General features: G+C 49.1%; 7 protein-coding genes across 7 annotated transcripts; 3 read left to right on the top strand and 4 right to left on the bottom strand.

Moving 5' to 3' along the window:
• Positions 1 to 12: 12 nt before the first annotated feature.
• BCR38DRAFT_479528 (uncharacterized protein) lies at positions 13 to 638 on the bottom strand (the record flags this gene model as incomplete). Its single annotated transcript, XM_040863161.1, has 2 exons — positions 13 to 474; positions 630 to 638. 2 exons carry the CDS (start codon positions 636 to 638, stop codon positions 13 to 15), a joined length of 471 nt encoding a protein of 156 aa, XP_040720590.1.
• A 946-nt stretch (positions 639 to 1,584) lies between these two features.
• Positions 1,585 to 3,196, top strand: BCR38DRAFT_329233 (uncharacterized protein; the record flags this gene model as incomplete). The annotated part of the gene is made up of 6 exons (XM_040854863.1): positions 1,585 to 2,054; positions 2,106 to 2,183; positions 2,243 to 2,513; positions 2,565 to 2,716; positions 2,849 to 3,019; positions 3,088 to 3,196. The coding sequence occupies 6 exons, from the start codon at positions 1,585 to 1,587 to the stop codon at positions 3,194 to 3,196; spliced, it is 1,251 nt and encodes a 416-aa protein (XP_040720589.1).
• A 926-nt stretch (positions 3,197 to 4,122) lies between these two features.
• On the bottom strand, positions 4,123 to 5,228 carry BCR38DRAFT_381174 (carbohydrate esterase family 12 protein). The gene is made up of 3 exons (XM_040857411.1): positions 5,207 to 5,228; positions 4,926 to 5,149; positions 4,123 to 4,846 (listed from the first exon to the last, which is right to left on the bottom strand). The coding sequence occupies exons 1-3, from the start codon at positions 5,221 to 5,223 to the stop codon at positions 4,200 to 4,202; spliced, it is 888 nt and encodes a 295-aa protein (XP_040720588.1). The 5' UTR covers positions 5,224 to 5,228; the 3' UTR covers positions 4,123 to 4,199.
• A 586-nt stretch (positions 5,229 to 5,814) lies between these two features.
• On the bottom strand, positions 5,815 to 7,842 carry BCR38DRAFT_415670 (amidohydrolase 3). The gene has a single exon (XM_040859038.1). It carries the CDS (start codon positions 7,638 to 7,640, stop codon positions 5,892 to 5,894), a length of 1,749 nt encoding a protein of 582 aa, XP_040720587.1. The 5' UTR covers positions 7,641 to 7,842; the 3' UTR covers positions 5,815 to 5,891.
• A 2,068-nt stretch (positions 7,843 to 9,910) lies between these two features.
• Positions 9,911 to 12,580, top strand: BCR38DRAFT_415669 (glycosyl transferase family group 2-domain-containing protein). The gene is made up of 4 exons (XM_040859037.1): positions 9,911 to 10,560; positions 10,723 to 10,948; positions 11,035 to 11,575; positions 11,643 to 12,580. Exons 1-4 carry the CDS (start codon positions 10,033 to 10,035, stop codon positions 12,232 to 12,234), a joined length of 1,887 nt encoding a protein of 628 aa, XP_040720586.1. The 5' UTR covers positions 9,911 to 10,032; the 3' UTR covers positions 12,235 to 12,580.
• Positions 12,581 to 13,383: 803 nt separating this feature from the next.
• Positions 13,384 to 15,182, bottom strand: BCR38DRAFT_415666 (uncharacterized protein). Its single transcript, XM_040859036.1, has one exon. It carries the CDS (start codon positions 14,968 to 14,970, stop codon positions 13,663 to 13,665), a length of 1,308 nt encoding a protein of 435 aa, XP_040720585.1. The 5' UTR covers positions 14,971 to 15,182; the 3' UTR covers positions 13,384 to 13,662.
• Positions 15,183 to 19,248: 4,066 nt separating this feature from the next.
• BCR38DRAFT_453661 (uncharacterized protein) lies at positions 19,249 to 20,930 on the top strand (the record flags this gene model as incomplete). Its single annotated transcript, XM_040861618.1, has 4 exons — positions 19,249 to 19,269; positions 19,464 to 19,667; positions 19,724 to 20,245; positions 20,754 to 20,930. The coding sequence occupies 4 exons, from the start codon at positions 19,249 to 19,251 to the stop codon at positions 20,928 to 20,930; spliced, it is 924 nt and encodes a 307-aa protein (XP_040720584.1).
• Between the last annotated feature and the right edge of the window lie 1,763 nt (positions 20,931 to 22,693).

Below are 22,693 nucleotides of genomic sequence, written 5' to 3'. Positions count from 1 at the left end.
GGCCCAGCTGGTCTAGTCGGCGGTTAGGAGCTCGGCTTTGGGGTCGTTGGGCCCGAAGATGCGCTCGAGCTCGAACTCCCTCGCCTCTTTCGTGATATAATCGCGGACGTTGGATCTTTCGGTCTGCACAAGCATCTTGCCCCGGTAAGACGTCAGCTCGCCGGGCTCCTGCGGTCCGAATTCGGCAAGTTCTTCGATCCGCGTGTTGTTGCGCAGAGGAGGGTGGATTCGGCACATGACGCGGATAGATCCGTTCAGTCTACGGCTGCTTGAAGATCTCCCGGCACTCCTCCTCCTGAGTATCCACCATGGTCTGGACTGGGCAGCTTTGGCATCCAACTCCGCCAGTGCAGTGCGGATATACTTCTCCTTGGTTTCGATCTCAGCCTTGAGGTAGGTCTCGATGCGTTCGCGTCGCTTCTGTGCCTCCTTCAGCTTTTCGGCTTCGCCTTTGGCCTGGGCCAAACGAGTTTCCTAGTCGACTTTTAGGGAAGCTACTTGCTGTTCGGCTGCAGGGAATTGGGTGCTCGGCTTTCCTTCGTGTTGAGACTTCGTGCTCTTCCTCGAAATTGATAAAAATGACTAAATGCATAAAGTCCCGTACAGTATGTATGGGTCGTGCATTGAACCTTGAACATGAGCTGCAATTCAACTTGAAAATGAGTTTATCTACTTCAACTTCAGTTAAATTGATAAAGCCTATAAACCTTTCCAGTCAATTTATGGTGCCTGGTTTTCTCTGTTGTCTAGTTTTCTCTGTTTAAACAGCCTTTGGTGATCTATACCATCATGCAGATCGAATATTCAGAGGATGATGTCCCGATTACAATCCCTAGTATCTATGTTGGCAAAATCATTCTGAGCTGCCTGGTAGCGGCTGTCACAGGCACCGGTGTATTCCAAAACCACTCGTTTTAGTCTTACGAGGAGCACTGAGATCAACCGATAATTTATTTCACATGCCGAACATTAATATCAGTACTGGTGGCTGGGGGTTTAGCAAATAAGTATTGCTTTCAAGCGGTCTCTATCATTAGTGCAACCTAGTGAAGCCAAGGTGCGGAAGCTAATTCCCGGCAAAGACATACTAGGGGCTGGACTTCGTGGGATATGAGAACCTCCGAATGACTCAGGCTCGGTACGGAATACTCACTCCAAACATTTGGCACTTAGACCTGAATCTCCGTTCAGTTAGCTGAAGTTCGGAGTACAGTTTTAATTATCAAAATGTGTGTCCAACGTTATGAATTACAATGACTGTAACCAAGTGTGGGTGAGTGGTATTCTTGCAAGCGCGCTAGGCAAGACGAGCCGAAGTGACATCAAGCATGTGGCGTATATCGTGTATGGACAAGACATAATTATAATTTGCCTGGGTGAAAATTTGGAGCACAGTGATTTGTAGGGCTTGTCGCAACTCACTCATACACACTTTAGGGCTTATCATGGCGTCGTACATCGATTGACCCGGCTGTCAATCAAACGGGACTTCAAATACTGGCTACATCATGTTGAACCTCATAAACAGACAAAAATTTCGATACCTCAACAACATCACTGTGATCACAAAATTCAGAAGAAAACATGGCAGCCGAAAAGAAACCCGCCGTAGCTACCGAGCTGGCAGGGTATACCTCAACTTCCGAAGCGCTCCCCTACGCCATCTCACCCAAAAGACTGCTATGGAACGACTTCTGGACGCTCCTCGAGAATGCCACCTATCTCCCCGGTATCATCTTCCCTGTGTGGGCTGGCCGTCACGAACCTTTGAATGAGCTCTCCTCTACGTGGTGCAATGCGCGCAGCCTCGCATTCCACTTCATCCTCATTGTGTTCCAACTGGGGTTCATCTGCTCCATACCGCTTTTTCTGTTTCTACCAACGACTACGTCGCTCGCGTATATCCTGAGTTTCATTGCTTTGAATGAGCTTGCTGTGAGGTCCTTCAATGGCCCGAAGGATAAAGAGTTTGTCAAGATTCCTAATGGCGGAATACCTATCGCTCCCGGCACGGAAACAGAGAGATGGGTGTTTGTGAATGGGGTTGCTGTCGGGTAAGTCTTAAGAGATTGGCATGCGTAGTTGTAATTTAACAGTCAGCATAGGGATCACTGGCTTCAGAATAACTTGCAAAGACTGGCCAACACTTTCCGGCGGAGGATTATCGGAGTGCATAACCCAACGTAAGTTTTTAACACCCGCCAAAGCTTCAAGGAGTTGTCAATAGTAACTTGGAACTTAGACTCGGCATCATCTTCGACGTTGTCCAATGTCTCATCGAACGTGACTTCAACTACACCGTCCCCGACATCCGCCAAGGATTCGCCTACGTCAAGCAACAACTCATGCAAGACGACGAGGTCGTGTCGAAAGTGATCTTGATTCTGCACAGCCAAGGCGGCATCGAAGGCGGCATGATCGTCGACTGGCTCCTAGCCGATATGCCACAGCAAAAGTTGGCCAAACTGGAAATCTACACCTTCGGCAATGCCGCGAATCATTTCAACAACCCCGTCCGCCTGTCTCTCAAAGATTTCGGAGGTGATGATGCCGCATTCCAGCAGATGGCCAAAGACGGCAAACATTTCCTCGCGGGGCGGAATTACTTCCGCTCCATTGGCCATATTGAACACTACGCTAATGTGGGAGACTTTGTTGCACGGTTCGGGGTGCTGAACTTCACGACCAAGGACAAGCAACTCGGCAGCAACGACGAGTCTGAGAGCGGAGATTTTATAAGGACGGTGCGCAAAGGAATCGAGGAAGCATTGGAACGGCTAGGGATTTTGCGCCAGATCACGACGCAAGATAAGCACCTCAAGATGAACGGGACGACGGCGCAGACGAGCGACGAGAAGTCAGAGAACCGGTTTGTGGGGACCGTATTTAAGAGGTATGGGACTGGGCATATGTTAAACCAGCATTACCTCGAGAATATGTTCACCATGAAGGGGAATGAGGTGTTGGAGAGTAATCCATTCATGGACTCGCCGGTGGTAGTTGATGAAGAATATCTCAAGTAAGTTACTGATTCGATGATGGGAATTTGGATATGGTCTGGATTAACTTGGCTAACGATGCGGATAGCAATAATCCAAAGCATCGTGAGCGACTGCAGAATGGAGGGGAGCTGACTGTCAAGTCAATGAGCCGGCTTTGGTTGTATAGAAACGGCGGGACCCCGAAGGAATACTGAGTTTGTGAGAGCGAAGACGGAGGCTATAAGCTGACTGTCGGTTGGATACACTGGAAGTTTGGGCTATCCCACAATATGATGTCCTCGGAGCCGGTATATGTCGGAGCATTGTTTGTACTTGACAGTTGGGGAATTAGCCAACGTGGTCAGCGCAAAGGATAGCTACCTTAAGCTCAGGGGCAAGGTAATTATAATAAGAAAACCAAACACGTCAGGCATTCAGCCAAACCAAAACATCAATCAACCAGCTCTTCGGATTTAAAAAGCTCCTGCATGTTAAACATAGTGAGTGTCATTAGACGTACGGTATTGATTTACTCAAACCTAAGAGTCGGGGAGTCAAGGGAAGAAAGAAAGCCACACTTGGCCAATTAGACTAAACCATAGTTGTTATTCCTTCTTAGCGTAGAGACAACAATATAGAAATCCAAGTATAGTGTTTAGCCAGGATGCTGATGGTTAGTTACCTACGAGGTTAGAGGCTAGAGAAAAGAAATCCAAATACAGATTCTGTACAAATCAACATTTCTTTCGCTTTGAGTACCGGCCACTAGTTCCAATGGTTTGGTGATCTAGTTAAGCAAAGCATATATAATAACTTCCCCCATGAATACCCCTGAGGCATGTAGAATGTATGGAAACCAACATTTGTCACGTTTCGAACAACTGTCAGTTTAATACACACTATGCTGCTTTGTGGATTTTGTCCCTGCTGTTTTGCTACGAGATGACTTGGGGCAGACACCGCGTTTGAGCGGTTCATGGATAGCGAGTCCTTCGGCACCAAGTTTATATTTTCTGGAGTCAGCATGTTTGTCACATCACTCTGGACCAGCTTATTCAATATTGCATCAGGCCGATCCGTATATTCAATTGACCGAACTCATACCCGAAACCAGGCACGGCAACCCTCCCCCTATCAGCTCCTCTCCATATCCGACCGCCACATTTCCATTATCGCAATAATATGCGGCCGGACCACCCCAATCTCTCTTCACACCCTCTACCAAACAACGGGTGGGCTAGCCGTCAAATAACTCTTCAACGGCGTCGTCCCATTAAGCGCCACATTAATCGCCTGCGCAAAAGACTGGGCAACCAGAATAGCACCCGTGGGACTCGTGTGCGTGTGGTCATTGGGGTACAACGCATTTGTCTTGACCGATCCTCTCTTCAGATACGCGTTGGCGACCGCCTGGAAATGATCCACAAACGTGGCCCCCGTGCCGACCTCCTCAGCGGCCGTTTTTTGGTACCCCACAAACCTCGGCGCAGTAGCGACAAAGGTCCCCGTCTCCCAGAGGTTATTCGGGGTCTGACTGGACAGAATAACCTGTGCACCCTTGGCGATCAAAGTCTTCGCCGCGGCTTCGACGTAGTGGACAAAAGTGTATACCGTAGCTCCCGTAACGCCGGAGATGCAGGTTTCGGACCCCGCGCCGGGACAGTCGCTGCGCAGGTTGTCGGTGGAGGAGACCGGGGTGCCGCCATCGTTGTGGCCGAATTCGATGACGACGATGTCGCCGGACTGGACAAGGCCGGCAATCTCGGTGAAGCGGCCTTCGTCCGTGTAGCTGCGGGCGGATCGGCCACCGATGGCTTTGTTAACTACGGGGATGGTGAGGTAGTTGCCGATGTATTGGCCCCAGCCTGGTCATCGGACATATTAGTTGCATGTCTCCGGGAAAAACGAAGTGGGGTTTGGACTGGGAAAAGACCGAAAACTCACCATCAGTATCTCCATCATTAGCGCCATCCTTGGCCATAGTGCTGTCGCCAGCGAGGTACAGCGTCGGGGTGGCCCTCTCGACCAATTCAACAGGCGTGCCACTGACCTGGAGAGCGGCCAGTGACGCAAGTGCCAGCGCAGAAGTGAAATGCATTATCGACCGATCGGGGTTAAGATGTGAACGAAAGTGAGGTATTCCGGATCGACAGGCAGATCGATAGACACTGACTGATGTCAAAAGAAGAGAAGAAAGCAGCAATTTACGCGGGGACGAGATCTACATTATAATTGTTCGCATGCATCCGCTTCCAGAAGCTAGAAGCCCAGATGCGGGTTTGGATTCCCCTTTACGGTCCGAGGAAGTCATGCGATTGGCGCAAATTCATGCTCCCGTGTCACCGCCGTATTGTTGCGGAGGCATGATACCGGGGCTGGAATGGGACTACCTAGCACCTCACGTGATGGAATCAAGTAGCATTTGGGCGTGCATTCAGGTCAAACCGACCGGGACGCCGGATTTCTAGGATCTCAAAACACCATCAGGCCTTGGCCGGCTAATTAAGGCGAAAGTTTCATTTAGTGGTCGAATCCACTATAATCCACGTATCGGCAGTGGTGGATACTGTGGAGGTGTTGTGCAATTAGTACGAAACAAATCAAAGCCTACTTCGGTGTCGTCAGCTGATGGTGTTGGGTCACAACTCCGGTTCCAGTGGTCAGAGGAAGCTTGGACTGGACGCCCTTATTTCAGACCCTTCATTGCAATATATCCGCCGCCTGGTTAAAATTCCAGGATTGGGGGCAAATTGATGTGGCCAATCAAAATTGGCTGAGCTCCTGGCGGACAGCCCGAATAGGTTAAAATGGCGTCTGCAACGTATAACTCTGTCTCAAATCAAGCCAACTGGTGGTGGATGGACTACGGAGTACGTACATGGAACGGACACGACCAACACCATTTCAAGATCACGCAACAACAAAGTCATTCCCGTTACCCCTCTTCAACTGAATGGTCCTTCCAGCCCTCGCCCCAGTAGGCTTGCCATCATCAACAGCAAACTGGCCGTTGACCAACACCGCCCTGATGCCAGTAGCAGGCTGTCTCGGATTGGCAAACGTGGCCGCGTCGCGGATGGCATCAGCGTCGAATAAAAGCAAATCCGCTCGATACCCTTCCTTGATGAGCCCACGGTCTCGCAGTCCAATGACGCCGGCTGCACGACCAGTAAGGTGGCTCACAGCCTCTTCCAGTCCACCCACAAATATTGTCTCTGGTTCGACATCATCAAATTCAACCGGCCCGGTCCCCTCAGAAACCTGCGGTCCCTCAATGCGCCTTGACTTCCCCTGTGCAAGATCACGGTGATAGTGCCCCAGATATCGCGGAAAGGTGCCCCAGCCTCGGGGATGCGGCTTGGTGGAAGTGAGAATACCGTCCGACCCGCCTGTATGCGTGCGATGGCGCATGATCTTACGGACGTTTCCCTCGTGGCCCGCATGCTGCATGATGGTAGTGCCAAAGTCGTCTTCCTTGAGGATTTGGATAAAGGTGAGGAAGGGGTCTTGGTTCAGCTCGCGCGCAATCTGCCCCAGCATCTTGCCCACGTATTTTTCGGCTAGCGAGGGGCGCTGCACGCCGCTAATTTCGATTATTTCCCAGTTTAGGGTGCAGCCGTGGCAGCCGTCGGTGCCTTGCACGAGCGCCTGGTGTCGGATCTTTTCGAGCTGGGCTGGGTCCGAGAGGATGGCGAGCTTGTCGTCCGCGGATGCTACCCAGCTAGGCAGGGTGGCGGCAAGCGTCGTCGAACCGGGCAGATAGGGGTATGTGTCCATGGACAGCTGGATGCCTTCGGATATGGCCTTATCCACCATTTCGAGGAACTCGTCCGCTCGACCGACATTCTCGGCAAAGTTGAGCGTGGCGTGGGTGAGATGCAGTCGCACGCCCGTTTTCTTGGCCAGTTCAATCATCTCGGCATAGGCTTCCATGGCACCCTTGCCGTACGAGCGTGTGTGGGGGCAATAATAGCCGCCGTATTGCTTGACTATCTCGCACAGTTGGGACAACTCCTCGAAATCGGCAAAGTTGCCTGGCACGTAGGTGAGTCCAGATGACATGCCTACAGCACCTTGTTTGAAGGCCATGTGCAGAATCTCCTTCATCGCATCGATCTCGGCCTGGGTGGCTGGGCTCGAATCCCATCCCTTGACCAACATGCGCAGGTTGCCCTGCGGAACCAGATATGCTACATTGGTCGCAATCTTGGATGCATCGAGAACGTCCAAGTACTCTTCAACACTTCTCCACCTGTCGAAGAAGTCGGGCGGATCTGTAGGGTTACCGTTCCAGCCTGCGATTTGCTTTCGGATCCGAGCCATCGTCTCGTCGTTCACTGGGCTGTATGAAATGCCATCCTGTCCGATGACTTCTGTCGTCACGCCTTGTGTGATCTTGGCTAGATGGTCGGGCGTGTGCAGCAGAGAGAGGTCGGAATGCGCGTGCATGTCGATGAACCCGGGGCTGAGAACCCATCGTCCATTATCGCAGTCCACAATGCGGACGCCATCTTGGCTTGGCTTCTCGAGCTCGGTCCCGATGGATTGGATCAAGCCATCTCGTACAAGGACGTCCGCCTTGTACCTATTTTGTGTGCCGGTGCCATCGATGATAGTGGCCCCGATGAAAATTATGTCACCTGCTTGGTATTCTATCATTTCGTTGATGTTGCAGCTCAGCGCTTTCCTAGCTATTTGGAGTAGTTGCTGTATCGGAATCACAATAAATAAACTCCGGTGATAAAGTATCGTATCCAAGATTACCCACTTTGCATCGGAGAACCGTCCGATTTCGGGACGTTTTCCGTGTCCGTTTCTGTCATTGTGTTGAATAAACAGCGTATTGCATGGTAAAATACAGGATAGCGAAGTATGCCATTATCGCAGTCTGGTAAGAAATCGATGATTATCAAATTGTCTCATTTCAATGTGATTTCAAGCTGCTGTGCCACCTGCAACCATGCTGTAGTATAATATGTATTACTCCGACTGCTGCAGTCCCGAATGGAAACAGCGCGATGCCAGGTTCCGCGGTGCTGTGTGCATTCAACTCCCTTCTTCTTGGAATTACTACAGCAGGGCTGACAGTTTCAAACCAACTATGGATCGGGGTTAATTGAGGAAAGGGGTGGTAAATAGACGTTTCTCTGTTTAATTTGACTTGTAAAGTCAACAGTGAATTGATCACAAGTTGTCAAACCTCAATGCAGGCGAGTATTTGAGCCCACCCCCTACAACACATCAGAGGATACCAAGACATTCCTGTCACGTTAAATAAGCTGCAACTCTCTCACTGGCTCAATCGAAATCTCATGTGACATATTATATGAGACTACCATGGTCGGATACCGCGCGAGAGCGGTATATTTAACCTTTTCAGAGATATCTATAGGTGATGCGAGTGCATATGGGGTGTGAATTGTTGTATTGGAAAAGGATGGCCAGGTCAGCTATTCTGGCCTGGCAGAGCTCTTTTATAGCTCTAATCTATCTTATCTATAGCTATAGGGTAACCCCCATGGGGTCACGTATCAATAGGGCTCTATGATTCTCGTTTCTTTAATTTGTAGTTTGCATAATCAGGAGTTTCAGAACGAAAGAAGATCAATGGGAACTGCATGTGTGAAATAACCAAGTTTGTCCACTGAAGCCTGCGTCTGAGAGCTCATATATGTTCATACGTAGATATAAGCAAGCTTAACAACCGCCATCAATAATTTCCAATTCTCGTTTATTATGCTGTTCAGTACAGGCCTACGGTGTATAAATAAAGTGACATAATAGCCCTTCAAACTATGAACTACAATCCCTAAAACCTAAACTACTTTCCAGAGTGTGATAGAGTCACTGCACGTAGTAGAATCCCAAGGTGCAGGCCGAAACTTAGGTTATTGCCTTGATAGGGAGGAAAGGAAGTAAGTTCCCAGCACTCCCGGAAGTGCGGGTTATACACGGCATTCGGATCGGGCACAATTAGAACCAAGCCCGGAAAGGGCCAGAAAGCCGGATTAATCCACAATGGGCATAGCCCCATGACACGGGGAGCTATAAGACAGTCACCTTATAGGGATAGCCCTTTATCTTTATATCGTTTTATACTCCTAAATTCTAGGTCTCCTTATCTTTCCAAGCCTTAAGTTGCCTATGTTGTACGTAAATACCGCAAGCCATCTTCCTGTGCCGCCAGCATCGACGATGTCTCCATGATGATGAAAACGCAGGGGTTGCTCAAATTTAACGGCCCAGGGGGATGCGAGCAGCTCGAGCATCTCGCGCCTGTACGTGACAAATGTGTGCATAAGGGTCTTTTCGCGGCTGGCTGACGAATACCCGGAGATGATTGAGAACATGTTGAAGGGATTCGAGTGGGAACTGTCGTGCATGAGCCACTATTCTCGCGTGCTCGGCTGCGAAGGTGGTATGATGTTTGCGCCAAACACGTTACTCGGCGCCGAGGACGATAATTGAATCAATTGATATATTAATTGCAATCTTCCATACTCCAGCATTTGTCTAGCGTCGTGAAGCTATAGCGTCTCCACAGAAGCTTTAGTGCGAACAAGGTAGGGTCGCTCTAGGGAGTCTTGGCTCTGTTAGGCCGACGCTATACTCAAAGCCTTCTATCCCAATGGACCAGTCACTCATAACTTGAAGGCAATGATTATTTATAGATACTACAACCCACCAGACAGAGTTTAGGCCTCAAAGCATATTTGAGTCCAACATCCATCTTCATCATTATTTCACATTTAGAAATGCAGCGCACACCGAATGTTGGGTTGCTGCATAAACACCGAACAGCTCATAGCCTCATGAGGCCACATGAGGCCATAACGGACGAGCAGGTCACCAAGCCCGGACCCCCACCAATTTATTGGTTCTCTGCTGCGTCATAAAACGAACCAACGCTCACATGTTTGATTGGTGATCATCATCCTTCTTCGCGAGTCACCGTCGCAAATCTTTTTGTTTCTTGATTCGTTCGTTCTGGCGCGTCTGGGAGTCTTCTATCTCGTTGCCTAAAGGTACCTCCCTTTTGGCTTGCGCCACAATGTCCCTCTTCGTCTGGTGGACTCGTCGCTCCGGCGGCATGGCCATGGTCTCTCTACTCTCGTTATCCAGCTATGTTGTCTTCAAAACTTGGGTAGCATCGCGAAATCTCAACTACGCCATTGAGGGTGACGGTGGTTTCTGGACCCTCGTCTTCGCCTACTACTGCTTACTCATACACCTCCTCGTCTTCAGTTTCCCCTTGCGCGTCATCTGGGCCCTGAGGGACCTAACCCGAGGCCTGAAAGAGGTGGCCCGCAACAAGACGCTGAAAGATCCCCAAGACTCCAACTCTGGGCACGGGCCGTCCCCATCACTCTCCAGCTGCAAGAACTGGGTTTCGTCCTGGTGCCTCCCCACGCGAAGTGGCCACGGCGGGCTGCACACTGAGCTCTATGCCGATGATAATGTCACTCCTGGCCACATTCTTCACGCCATCATCATTCCCAACTACAAGGAGGATATTGACATGCTCAGAGAGACGCTGGAAGTGTTGGCGTCACATCCACGGGCCCAAACCAATTACGATGTGAGCCTACGAGTTTATTGAGATTTGAAAACGAAACCTCCCCCTGCCCAACGGCTTGCCCCAACCAGCATGGAGACACTACGAGCTCTGTATTATTCTGCGTACCGTTTCTTCCCCTGACCGACAGCAACGGGACACAGACCAGCTGATCAGCCGTGTTAGGTCTACCTCGCAATGGAACAACGCGAACCAAACGTCGCATTCAAAGCGATGAGTCTGATTTCAGAGTTCGTGACAAAGTTCCATTTCATCGTGTTCACGCTCCACCCCTCGGGTATTCCCGGTGAAGCTGCCGGTAAGGGCAGCAACGTTGCTTGGGCTGCAAGAAAACTAAGCGAAAGGTACCCTACGGAGAGCCGCAAGGATGTGCTCGTCACCGGGATTGACGGTATGTGTGCTTTTCGGTGCTCATTGTCTAGATTTTTGTGTCACTTGGTCCTTTATCTTGATTGCTGATGCATTTAAATGCGGCAGCCGACAGTCACTTGTCCTCAGACTATTTCGCCTTGGTTACCAGCATGCACTTGGCCCATCCCGAGACATCCTCGACTACCCTTTACTCAGCCCCCATTATATTCGACAGAAATGCCCACAGCGTCCCAGCTATTGTTCGCGTTGCCGATATTCTCTGGTGCGCCGGTGGTATTTCGGGTTTGTACGGCGGTTCAACCATCTCACCACCGACCTCGGTTTATAGTCTTTCACTTGAATTGGTTGATCGAGTTGGGGGCTGGGACTGTGATATGGAAGCTGTGGGCGAGGACCTGCACATGTACCTGAAGTGCTTCTTTGCGCTCAATGGTAATTTGACAACGAGGACCATCCTGAGTCCCGTGAGCCAGAGCAACGTTACCGCTGGAGGTGGCATCATCCCGGATATGCTTGCTCGGTATAAACAAGCCCAGCGCCACATGTGGGGTGCTTTGGATTCTGGATTCGCGTGGAGGGAGCTGTTGGAGCTGTGGCAAGAAAGGAAAAGTCTAGCAAGAGCATTCAGGCCTCTACACGCGTCTCTGTATGTTGCCCTCAATGCGTGCCCCCAATGTGAAAACACGGTTCAGTTACTTGTCTGACGTCCCAAGAAACACTAACTCTAGAGACTCCTATGTCCCGCAACAGCCTGACAACTTGAACCACGAACAGCTTGTGGAGGGTGGAATATTTTCCGATATTGTCTATGACACCATCGAAGAGCCCAACTACGCGCGCGTATTCTACCTCTTCCATCGCCTGTTCGAGGCCCACTTCCTGCCGGTCCACGCCACAATCCTCATTCTCTTCTCAGCCGTGTACATGTGGGTCACCGCCGGCAAGGCGGACATCCACGGGGTGAACTGGATCTTTGAGGTGTGCAACTATCTTCGCAACGTGGGCTTCCTCGAGGTCGTCGTGCTCCTCTTTTTCTATGAGACCTTTCATAAGATCTGTCTCGAGACGCTCCAGAAAGAGATGACGGATGCGGGCCTAGCCAAGGACATGAATTTCTCACCCAGGAGCTGGAGGAGGAATTTCATCGATTACTTCATGGTGCCCCTTGTGGCACCGATATACGGTTCCATACCGTGCGCGCAGGCGCAGATTTGCCATTTTTGGACCGTTGATCTGGTGTATACGGTCAGCCAGAAGGCTACGAGGCAACGTTCCATATCGGCAACATTGGCTGGGAAAGTATGAAGAAGTCTTCAAAATGTTGCGGATGTTAATTCACCATCCTTTCCTTAGAAAGCGGGTCGGGGCGCAAAACGCCGACTCTTCGAGACCATCACGAGAGTCCGAATATTTCCAGGTTCAAGTGGATGGCCAAAATTCCACGAACGCTGGCTATTCTACTAATATAACGATGACTGTAATCTAGCATGGGACAAGCTGAACTCTAATACAGAAGTCTTAATAGCCGGGCCGAGAATAAGATTTGTTCACGTATCAGGCGTGTGCGTGGGAATGTCGGCATGGGACAGAAGACACATTGATTCCATGACACTAGATTCGCTACATAGCCGACTCCCTTATTATTGTATCGCCAGGCGCATTTTTATATTGTATTACTCATAGATTATAGATCTGCAAGTCCATTTAAACGTAGACAGAGACTGAAGACATCCTATTAGCGAGAAATCCTCATCTAGTGCATTACTTGGGGATTGCATAAGTTCCACAATTAAGGGAATAACTGAGGGAATCGGCCCTCTGTCGATGACTCTGGATGGATATCATATTATCGCTATGCCTGCTCTACCGTTGTGCTACGTAGGTCGGCGTTGAAAGGCTTTGTAAGGTGCTCTTGCTCTCTTATATAGAAGGGAGGAAGGAAGGAAGAAACGGCCCGACCCACTGTCTACACTAGCAATGGTACAGGTCGCGCGATTAGATCATCAGGATCAGTGAAGGAAGTCATGGCTATATAAGGGACAGAGACTGCCAGGCTTTCATAGTAAAAGGTACTTTGGTTCAATGATCAATCTAAGCATCTATCTAGCCCGTATGTGAGGCCTTTCAAGCCTTAACGACTGTGTCTTATTCGCGGTATTGGAAAATCAGTTTACATACGCACCCATTATCATTGATCAAGACCCCGTCAGTATTATTGACTTGCTAGCATAAACCCAACAGCACTTCCAGTTGGTTTAGCAGCTACACTATTTAAACGTTTGTCAAATCGTTCTTACGCCAAGGCGGCACGTAGTAAGATTTTAAAGCAAGGAGCAGATCGTATAATAATAGGCTACTGCATCGAGACCTTGCGCCTTGGCGGGTCGAAAACACTAGCAGGTCCCACCTCGTGTTACTATATTCGACCACGATGTCATTCCTCAAATGCGAGCATGGAAAGTGGAATTGAATTGAATTGCGAAATACAAATTCCGAGGTACTGTAGCTGATCTTGCTATCGAATTAACGTCTAAAACATCTATCGTCTATAATTGACTTGACAGTCATGCCCACTTATATCGTATCCCAGAACCCGGAGCACCTTGCTCTACCCCTTTTCTGTCATTGCTTGCAGGATGCGAGCCAAGCCGCTGGCGCTCGCGAACATGTCCAGCTAACACCTCGGCTTTGAAAGATAGAGCCGGAGATGTCAACCGACCATCGGGTGTCCCCTCAAGCCGCCGGCTTCTCTTCAGGAGTTCCATCGAACTCCCGCGACGAAGAGGTGAGAGCCTCGTCAGCCGGTACCTGCGCCATGGTCTTGCACCTGCGAACCTGGGCGAAAAGGTCCACCACAGCCGCCACAAGCTCCCAACTAAACAATACCGGCAGCGTCCTGTACAGCCTGTTGTAGCAACCACCCGACCAGATCTGGATCAGAACCTCCAACATATTGTGAGCCGGCCACATATAGCCGATGCGGTAAAAACCGGGGCTGATCTCAAATGGCATAACGGTGCTGGCCATATTGACGATGATCCAAGTGAAAGTAAAGAACGGCACGGCGGCAATGGGGAAAAACCCGGCAGCAGTGTCGAGAACCAGCCAGTTGACGTGCATGCTAAGCCAGAGGAGCATCCAAGTCTGACCGAACTGCGCGGCTATCAATCCCCAAGTGTCCTGGAACGCGAATAAGTATCCCGTCGTAAGCAGGCTTCCAACAAGAGTGAAGATGATGGAGTAGCTGAAACGGACAGCGAGGTGGGATCGGATCGAGGCGCCAGAGAAGATACCGAAGCCCTGGCATATGCCGTTGAAGGCCAGGATGCAGAAGAACTGCATCAAGATTACGAAAACGACGGTGGCGGTGTTGTAGAAGGGGTTTGTGCTGGGCGGGGTCGCGGCGACGTCGTGGGAGGTGAAACTGAAGGGTTGGGCGAGGTAGGGGGTTATTGTCGATAGATCGCTGCTGATGTTAGAGCCGGCGAGGCCGACGATGTAGTTGGCTCGGGCGGCAGCGAAGAGGGTCTGAATGTCCGGGGAAATGTAGCTTTGTTGGATGATGGGATAGCGAATGCCCACATGCATGGCGGTGGCCGCAGTTGTCACATCCCACGGTTCGGTAGCATCGCCTGCAAGTGTGGTTGCGAGTTGCTCGGATGCGCCAGACGATACCAAGACCGCCCCCCAGAAATCGCCGCGACAGACGGCATCTTCGATGGCGGAAGCAGATGCATAACTGGATGGCGAGTGTTCTTGGAGGGTCACGAAGCCATCCCCGCTGATCTGTGAATATGCACTCCTGACACTATCGCCAATGGCCCCCTGATCGTAGTCGACGAACAACACATTAAATGCCTTGATACGTGTGTTTGCACGGAAAAGAATGCCGAAGATGTACGACTCATTGGCCAAGAACAGAAGTTGAAACAGCAGAAAACTCATGCACGTCGCGATGAAGAAGAACTTGCGTCTGCCCACCCAAGCCGGGGAGAACAAGGACGGCTGCGATGAAGCGAATAGGGAGTCGAGAAACGCCATCGTAAAAGACCAGACCAATTCAATGGAAGAAACCCAAGATGGAGAAGGGAAGGAGAAGAAGTGCAAACTAATCGCAGTTGCAGTTGCTTTAAAGAAGAGTTCACATATAAAGCACGGTTAAATGTTGTATTTATTCTAGGATCTTTGCAGCAAATTGCCCGTTTTGCCAACGCCAAGCCATTTGGCGAAGCTGAGAAAATGGGGGTTGAGAATCTCAGATTGATGTCTAAATGAAGTTGGGGCATGTCAAGTACCTAATGATTTTTGGGTCGGCAAAGTCAAAAGTCCGGGATCCATACTTGACTACCATTGGACCCCACCATTTCGCTAAGCCCAAAGCCTATGCACCCATGGAAAATCTTCTTGCTTTAATTACACACAACTTGACGGCCAATAGCTAAGATGAATATGGGTGGGCAATTCAGGCAACACAGTTGGATGATAATGACACCAACTCCCCAACGCGGCAGCCACGGAAGGGCTACCTATGTTTGGCCCAAGCACGAAGCCCAACCGGTGTACCTGGGGCACGCAACACGAAGCTATTTCGAAGTCCAGAGGCGGCAATGTATACTAATGTCTTGATATCTTGATTGCTCGCCCCTATCTTGTAGTCTTGCGGGTTCATTCCGGCGTCTGTCCGCCCCTTCATCACTGCTGGCCTCAGGACCTTTTTTTTTCCCTTTAAGTAATGATAACGCCTCTAGCCCTAGGGCTGCAGGGGCTTGCATTGTATTCTCAGGGATAGGCTGGCCCGCCGCTCATGCCTCTCTAATATCTATGAACCACCTCTCGGGTTCGGTATAGCCTTATGCTGCTTACCCTTTTCAACCTTGTTCAGTGGCTAATTCGATATCCGCAGTCTCCATTCCCCTAACGGCCTTGAAAACGAAGGCCTTAGACATTAGACCCTGGTTTTGTTACGTAATGACCATTAAGCCAGTGCGCTTGCAAAAGATGGGACGTGCGCGTGCGTTGGTTACGCAAAACTGAGTGTTTACAGCTACTACACGTAACGTACCCCACAAGCAAGTTGGCCACACAAGCAAGTTGGCCACTTTTTCTTGGCACCGTATGAATAACTTCAATAACTTAACTAAACTAAAAAATAATAATTCAAACTAATCGGAATCCTCTTCCTCGTACGTATCTTTATCATTCTCACAAGTACGAGCATTATGTCCGGGCTCTCCGCAGATCCTACAGCGCCGTCGGCGTGGTTCGGCCGGTCTCGTACGACGACGACTTACACGTATATCATCCTCTAGCTGCTGTTCAATATCCCGTTGAGACTGTAAGTCCTGAGCGTCTCGTAAACTAAGAGATCCTCCATCTTGTAGCTGTCGATTGTGAGTCCTTCGACGACGGCTTAGCTCTTGATTGGCCTTCCGAAGTGTAGTAACCTCATCTTCAAGTAAAACTAACCGATGCATAACAGCCGTCGCACCACGTGAAAATTGGTCAATAGCCGTAAGTATTGTCGTCGGGGAGCTATTCCGATGCTGTACGATTCTGTTTTTAACGTATTCAGACTGGGATTGCGCCTCGGTTGGGTTATTTGGAGTCTTTGATTCCCAGATTAAGGGGGCGCCAGACGAGCTCCCAGGAGGTGTAGGCGTATGTAACTTAATATCCAGCTGTGAAATCACATATTCCGGGTCGTACGGAATAAGTCCTGTCCCCCTGAAACCTGCCTGGATATTCGACTTACTTATAGTCGTACGATACGCCCTACAGAATGCCGAAAAGAAATTCTCCTTCGAGATATGGGTTATATGCGCCCGTATTAGGTCTTCAATTTCTTTGCCGTACGACCTTTTCAAAGCCCTAAAACAGCCTAAATCGAGAGGCTGGAGCTTATGTGACGAATGAGCAGGCATACTAAGTGTAATAATAGTATGCTCTTTGCAATATAGCTCGAAGTCAGTCGAGTGGTGGCTCTCATGCCCGTCGAGGATAAGAAGACGATAAACACCCTTCGTACGATCCTTCGTATAGCGATCAAAGTGCTGAATCCAGTCTACGCCTCGCTCATTTGTTGTCCAACCGTTTTTGGTTACAGCGATTACCCAATCGGACGGGAATGGGCTATTCTCGTACCAGGATAAGAGGTGGTTTTGACCCGCGACAATAATATACGGCGGGATAGCCCAGCCGGACGAATTAATACCCTGGATTACTGTAGCCCATTATAGATTGCCTTGTTGGACTGTACGAGGCCTTCCGCGTCGTTCGGCTTGTAACTACCATCTCGGATGAAATTAAGCCCATCGCGAACCCTATCTCGTCGAAGTTATAGATATCCGCCTCTTGGATACCATATTTCGCAATTGTATTTCGTACGAGCGTAAACCACGCGCGATACGCGTCAGGGTCTTCGCAATAGGCTCGTTGGTAGTCGATTCTTCGATTAAAACGCGTCCGAAGGTCTGGTTGTCGTCGTACGAAGTTCGAGGCCCAGTTGACGCCGACGCGTCCAGCGCCACGGTCACGGAGCAGTCGGTTAGCCATAGCTTCAACACCATGGAGCCGGGGAGGAAATGATGGCAAATCTAGGTCAAGTATGTATTGTACGACCGCTAACTCTTCTGATTCCGTAAGCTTATGACTAGATTGTCGAGTATCGCGTCGAGATAGTAGTCCGCGTTTTCGGTTAGCTAGAGTTGTACGAGGGACATTGTAGAGTTGGGCAGCGCGTCGGATGCTTAATTCGGGTTTCGATTGAAGCGCCTGACACGCTAGAATCATGTCGCTTTCTTTCCAATTCAATCCCATCTTGGTATGTGTAAAGATATTAATTAAAAGGTTGTTCGTACGGTGCCAAGAAAAAGTGGCCAACTTGCTTATGGGGTACGTTAGCTAGTCCTAGTCTGGATAAACAGAAAACAATCGAGACGTCTGCATCCCAGACCAATACAGTAACTCCTATGCAGTAAATTTTCAAAGGGAATTTTAGTCCCGATATGTTGAGCTCTAGCCTTCGGGGCAAGCCGCTCCTCTGAACTCCTCGGCGTTAATATAATAAGCAATATGTAGAATTTCAGGTAGAAAGAGAGGTTCAATTCTCTATATGCTGCTTGTCTGAACAATCTGAGCTATATACAAGAGTAGAGTTTACCCCGCCTCCAGTGTTGTTTCAGGCGCATTTCGGACACCTGTATATCTCCAAGCGAGTGCAGTACTAGATACCAAATATTGCTGACACAATATCATATAACCCAACTTCTGTACTCTGGCGTTTCAGTGGAATTGAAGATCTCCGTGTAAAGCATATAACGACTGAATAACCAATATACTCCCCACCACCCCAAAAGCACTTGCCTACTTATACTGATGATTATATGAATCCTAGAGGAAGGCGTATGTGATTTTTTTGGAATGATTTGCATCCTATTCCGCTACTCGGCCGTAGTACCGAAGATCCTGATCTAGTCGATGTGCTTCCACTTTAGCTTCTTGTAGTATCGCTTGTGTTCGTATCATCTTTGTGCGAAGTGTTTTCCGTTTTGCTTTTAGTTTCCCGTAAACTTCCTTGAGTGTTTAGCAAGGCGGTCCCTGAACTGGATATTGACAACTCGTTGTCTTGAGACCCATGGTGATGAGTAAGAGAAGCGTCCAGGTGGAGGCCAGGTGAAGTATTGACAAAGGTAGATGGGTTCTCACAATACGCCACGTCGCGGGACCTGGTGACTTCTGGAGCTACAACCTACTTTCAAACGATGAGCAAGTATAGCTACAGCCCGTTTACATCAATCCTATTCACGATTTCGGTATCCTACAAGTCGCTATTTCAGTTTCCATTTACCCATATGTGACAACTGTAGGCAACCAGGGTGGGCTATATGCAACCTACAACAACGTGCTAAGAGAAGCCCTCGGCTTTTATCGGCCTGGTTACCTCGGTTCCGACAATTACGTGTGCAAACATCACAACAACATATCTACTCTCACATTCAACTCTACTAAAGCTCACCAGTCCATGAACCATGATCGGCCAACTTCGATTTCCGCGCCACTGTGACAAATGCCACAAGGGCTACAGATATAAACACAGTTGCTATTGAACGGCACATTGACGACCTAAATCGCTTGCTCTATCCACGATAACTTCCGACAACAGCGCTCGCGAACTCCACAACGGGCCTAGCATAAACCCCTTTTCGTTAAGTAATAGGTCCGGTTCTTTCGCCGAAGATACCCGAAGACTTTTTGGAAGATTTCAGGTTACATCTCTCGAAGCCTCTTATAACGAACTTCCCTTAGATCTCAAGGATTTGTATGTTCTACCGGGTTATCCCAGTACCGTCATATAGTTAACGTTCCAAAGCATAGCAAATTACATAACCCAAAAGGGTACTCTCATAAATCCCCGACAAGTTGACGTTGCCGAAGCTCTATTAGTAACGTCCAGTGTTGGTTCCTGGGAATTAAGCAGCCGAGAACGCTTTCTTGAGCTAGCCCAGAGGCTAATCAAAAATCATCACTGTCTGGAGCTCAAAGCCAAAATCATTTACAGGCAGAGCGTCTTAATGCGCCTCAAAGGTGATGCTAAAGGCTCTAAGCTTACCATCACGTCATTCTTGACCAGCCTACATCCCACATTGGACCAGGTGCCGCAAGAGGACCTCGCACCTCTACATCTATCACAGGCAGCCAACCATACCTACCATTTCGGGTTTTCGGATGTGCATGAAGAAGTTAAAAAATGGAGACCTTCAAGCAACCCACTAGTTAGACAACATGAAACCTTTAGGACCTGATATTCTGCGTCGGCCGCATTATGCGAGGAGAGGGCCGTTTCGAAGAAGCAAGGAAATGTTTCGAGACTTGCCTCGGGACATACGGACTATACGCATCCAAGCGTTTCCTTGTCAAGTCAGCGGTTGCCGATATTTATTGCGAGCTAGCGTATCTGACAACAAGGACATCGTACTTCTCTCGGGCGAAGGCAATTCTGGAACCGGAAATAAGTAGCCTAAGGCAATCATCTAGCCAGAATCTTAGGGGATATCGGCGGCTGCTTCTATCCCTCACCGAGGCTAAAATTCGTCAAGGCCATCATGACGCGGCCGACCTCTTAGCGACAGAGCTTCTGACCATATACGGGGACTTAGGAGAGCCGGACATCGTAGATCGGCTTAGACATGTCAGGACACTTATAGCTTTAGTGTGCATATCTCCGACCTTGCATAATACGTCAAACAGGTGGAAAGTTGTCATGGACTGGAATAGGTTCTACAATCCATTAGAAGAGGAGGTTTTTACTTGCGGCGTCGTCTACCTTTTTCTTTGTATTACATAGTGACGTGGGGTTAGGGTTTTTGGGTGCTCGTTTTCGTTTTTTCCGGTTTCGGACGAGTTATGTAAGCGCGTTCTTGAAGGGTATTTAAGACCTTATGTACATAGTCACTCTCTTGAGAAAAAGATAGAAATTCAAGCGGCCTTTTCCACAGTAATCTGAACCAATTTCTCTTTACTTGGACAGGCGTTCAATGTCTGACGTACCTGTTGAGGTACTTTCTGTTCCCCTATAGATCTGATTGTGCCTATTGAGGCCATTGTTCCCACCTTTCACCTGTTGAGGTGATTGTTCAAGGACCTGTTGAGGCTACAGTTGTTAGTACCTGTTGAGGTACTTGTCGTTCCGATCAGGGCAAGGAGCTCTTGATCTTGTTATTTCTTTCCACCTCCCGGATAGTAAGGTCTTGTTGAGGATCTTGTTATTCGTTGCCATCATCTTACACCTTAAACCTGCGGGTGGTTTCACTGCCCGTCGTCAATAGTATCGACTTAGGAATATTGATATGAGCATGGGATATTTCCAGAACGCAATGTGCGTAATAGAGAAGAAACGGCGTCAGTACTCAATACCGGGGATAGGTACCTACCTCTTTTGCGGCGTGTATGAGGAGGTTCGATCCACGACAGGGTGGCTTTTAGGGATCCCAGTTTTTGTATAGCAGTTTTTCCTCGTGACCTTGGGCGCCTATGTGGAACGTCGTGATCAAGACTAAGTTAAAGAATTTGGTGGGTGCAGTCACGTTCTTACGAGGATGTAAGAGAACTTTTTGATCATTGTATATAGGCGATGATGATGTTGAGATGTTTTGAGAGAAGCTTCTATTGTGCGTCGTAGACACCTTTGTTTTCTGTTTTCTGGAGCTTTAATTTATTGTTTTTTACTGGCATATGCGCAAGAGGGCAGAGACTCGAAGTCGTGAGGCATCAAACGACCCGCCATGGTGAGCGAAGCATTGATGTTCACCTTGCCGTTATGATGTGTTGAATTGTTCCAAAGGTCTTGCTGATATGGTAGATAATTCGCCGGGAGGACCGCTTTCTATAGTCTTCCGCACGTCTGAACGGACGGCATGATCTTCCACGACTTGCCCCATAAGCCTTTCGACGTCCCCTTCTAATGAGCTACGTATCGTCTGCACCTGTTCATACAATTCAATTTTTCTCAAATTTTCGAATACCTTCTCTTTGATCTAGTAGTTAATAGCTCTTCCGGCCGTCAGCAAACCTATTGGGAACCCAATTTTATGGTCGTCTAGGAGAGGGCAACGTGAAACGAGAGGCATTGTGAGCGACCAACAATTCTATGCTTGTTAGCTACAAGTGGGAGGTTGATTGGATTCTTATCATAAGCCTTTGACACCGTGGAGTGATAACTCTATTAGGCTAGATAGGTGCCCATAGGTTGGACCTGAAGTTACGTAGAGATTCAACCAGGTCTGGAGGTTCTTAGCGAAAATTCTCGAAATCAACGAGCTCGACATAAATGTCATGTAAGGATATTCGCTAATAAGCCTTCGTTAAACAGCTGAGTTCTTAACAGAGGCATCGTCGGTGATGTAGATAGAGGAGCTCTCAAAGAGCATAGTTCTAGAGTCTGTATTGTGCACTTAAGTACTCATGTAGTCACATGTCTATCTTTTCACGCCTTGATTACGCATGCTACTGCGACCTGTAACGTGCAGACATGACCTTACCAGACTGTCTCTCGTCCCATCACGATCAAAATAACATATCCATCGTCCCCATACGCCTATTTTCCTCCACCAACTTCTTACTTATGAGCTTCTTGTCTACCCACGAATCCTCCAAACGAGGACGTCCTTCCCAGCTCAGTAAATACTAGACCGACCGTCTCGCCCTTCGGACGGGTTTGCACAACCTCTACACCTAAATTGAAGCCGTCGTAGTTTGTTTAATCCCGACTTGGTAGCGTCTTAACCTGTAGTAGCCTCGTATTCCCGTCAGTTAATGACAGCCTATCCCTATCGACAACGGGGGCTATTGCCACACGAAACACCCAGCCTGAAAAAAGGCGCGGACAAGACAAATGAAATAAGGGATAGAAGTCTGGTGACGTAGAGCCGACGGATTCTCGCGACCCTAATCAGCCGGAGGGCGAAGTGAAAGCCTATGAGGACTGCTTGGAACTGTAATATCCATATTAATCATCCTGCCTTGGAACTACGTGTCATGGCTGTGCACCGGAAACAGGCTTGCGCCAATGGCCTCTCGTCGATATGCGCTGGAAAATGCACCTTGAATGCCCGGACCACCTGCTTGACTGGCGGCCATGTGTGCGCGACTAGGCCGCAATCACAGCCACCAGTGACTGTTGACAAATGATTCGATGAGACGACGATGGGACGTCCTTCATCCGCAGCTGGGCCGCTTGTGCGGTCGCTGCGCTGACTTGGTGCTGAGA

Source organism: Pseudomassariella vexata, assembly GCF_002105095.1.
Source record: "Pseudomassariella vexata strain CBS 129021 chromosome Unknown BCR38scaffold_1, whole genome shotgun sequence".
NCBI lineage: Eukaryota > Fungi > Ascomycota > Sordariomycetes > Amphisphaeriales > Pseudomassariaceae > Pseudomassariella > Pseudomassariella vexata.
The sequence above is the reverse complement of the archived record's forward strand: the minus strand, read 5'-3'. Positions and strand labels throughout refer to the sequence as shown.

Excerpts from the sequence above, each read along its gene's own strand:
- BCR38DRAFT_415669 (XM_040859037.1), top strand. The coding sequence starts at position 10,033 with ATGTCCCTCTTCGTCTGGTGGACTCGTCGCTCCGGCGGCATGGCCATG. Across the intron at positions 10,949-11,034 it reads GCTCGTCACCGGGATTGACG|CCGACAGTCACTTGTCCTCA; the intron begins GTATGTGTGCTT and ends TAAATGCGGCAG. Across the intron at positions 11,576-11,642 it reads AGGCCTCTACACGCGTCTCT|AAACACTAACTCTAGAGACT; the intron begins GTATGTTGCCCT and ends TGACGTCCCAAG.
- BCR38DRAFT_381174 (XM_040857411.1), bottom strand. Across the intron at positions 4,847-4,925 it reads TAATGATGGAGATACTGATG|GCTGGGGCCAATACATCGGC; the intron begins GTGAGTTTTCGG and ends TCCGATGACCAG.
- BCR38DRAFT_415670 (XM_040859038.1), bottom strand. The coding sequence starts at position 7,640 with ATGATAGAATACCAAGCAGGTGACATAATTTTCATCGGGGCCACTATC.
- BCR38DRAFT_415666 (XM_040859036.1), bottom strand. The coding sequence starts at position 14,970 with ATGGCGTTTCTCGACTCCCTATTCGCTTCATCGCAGCCGTCCTTGTTC.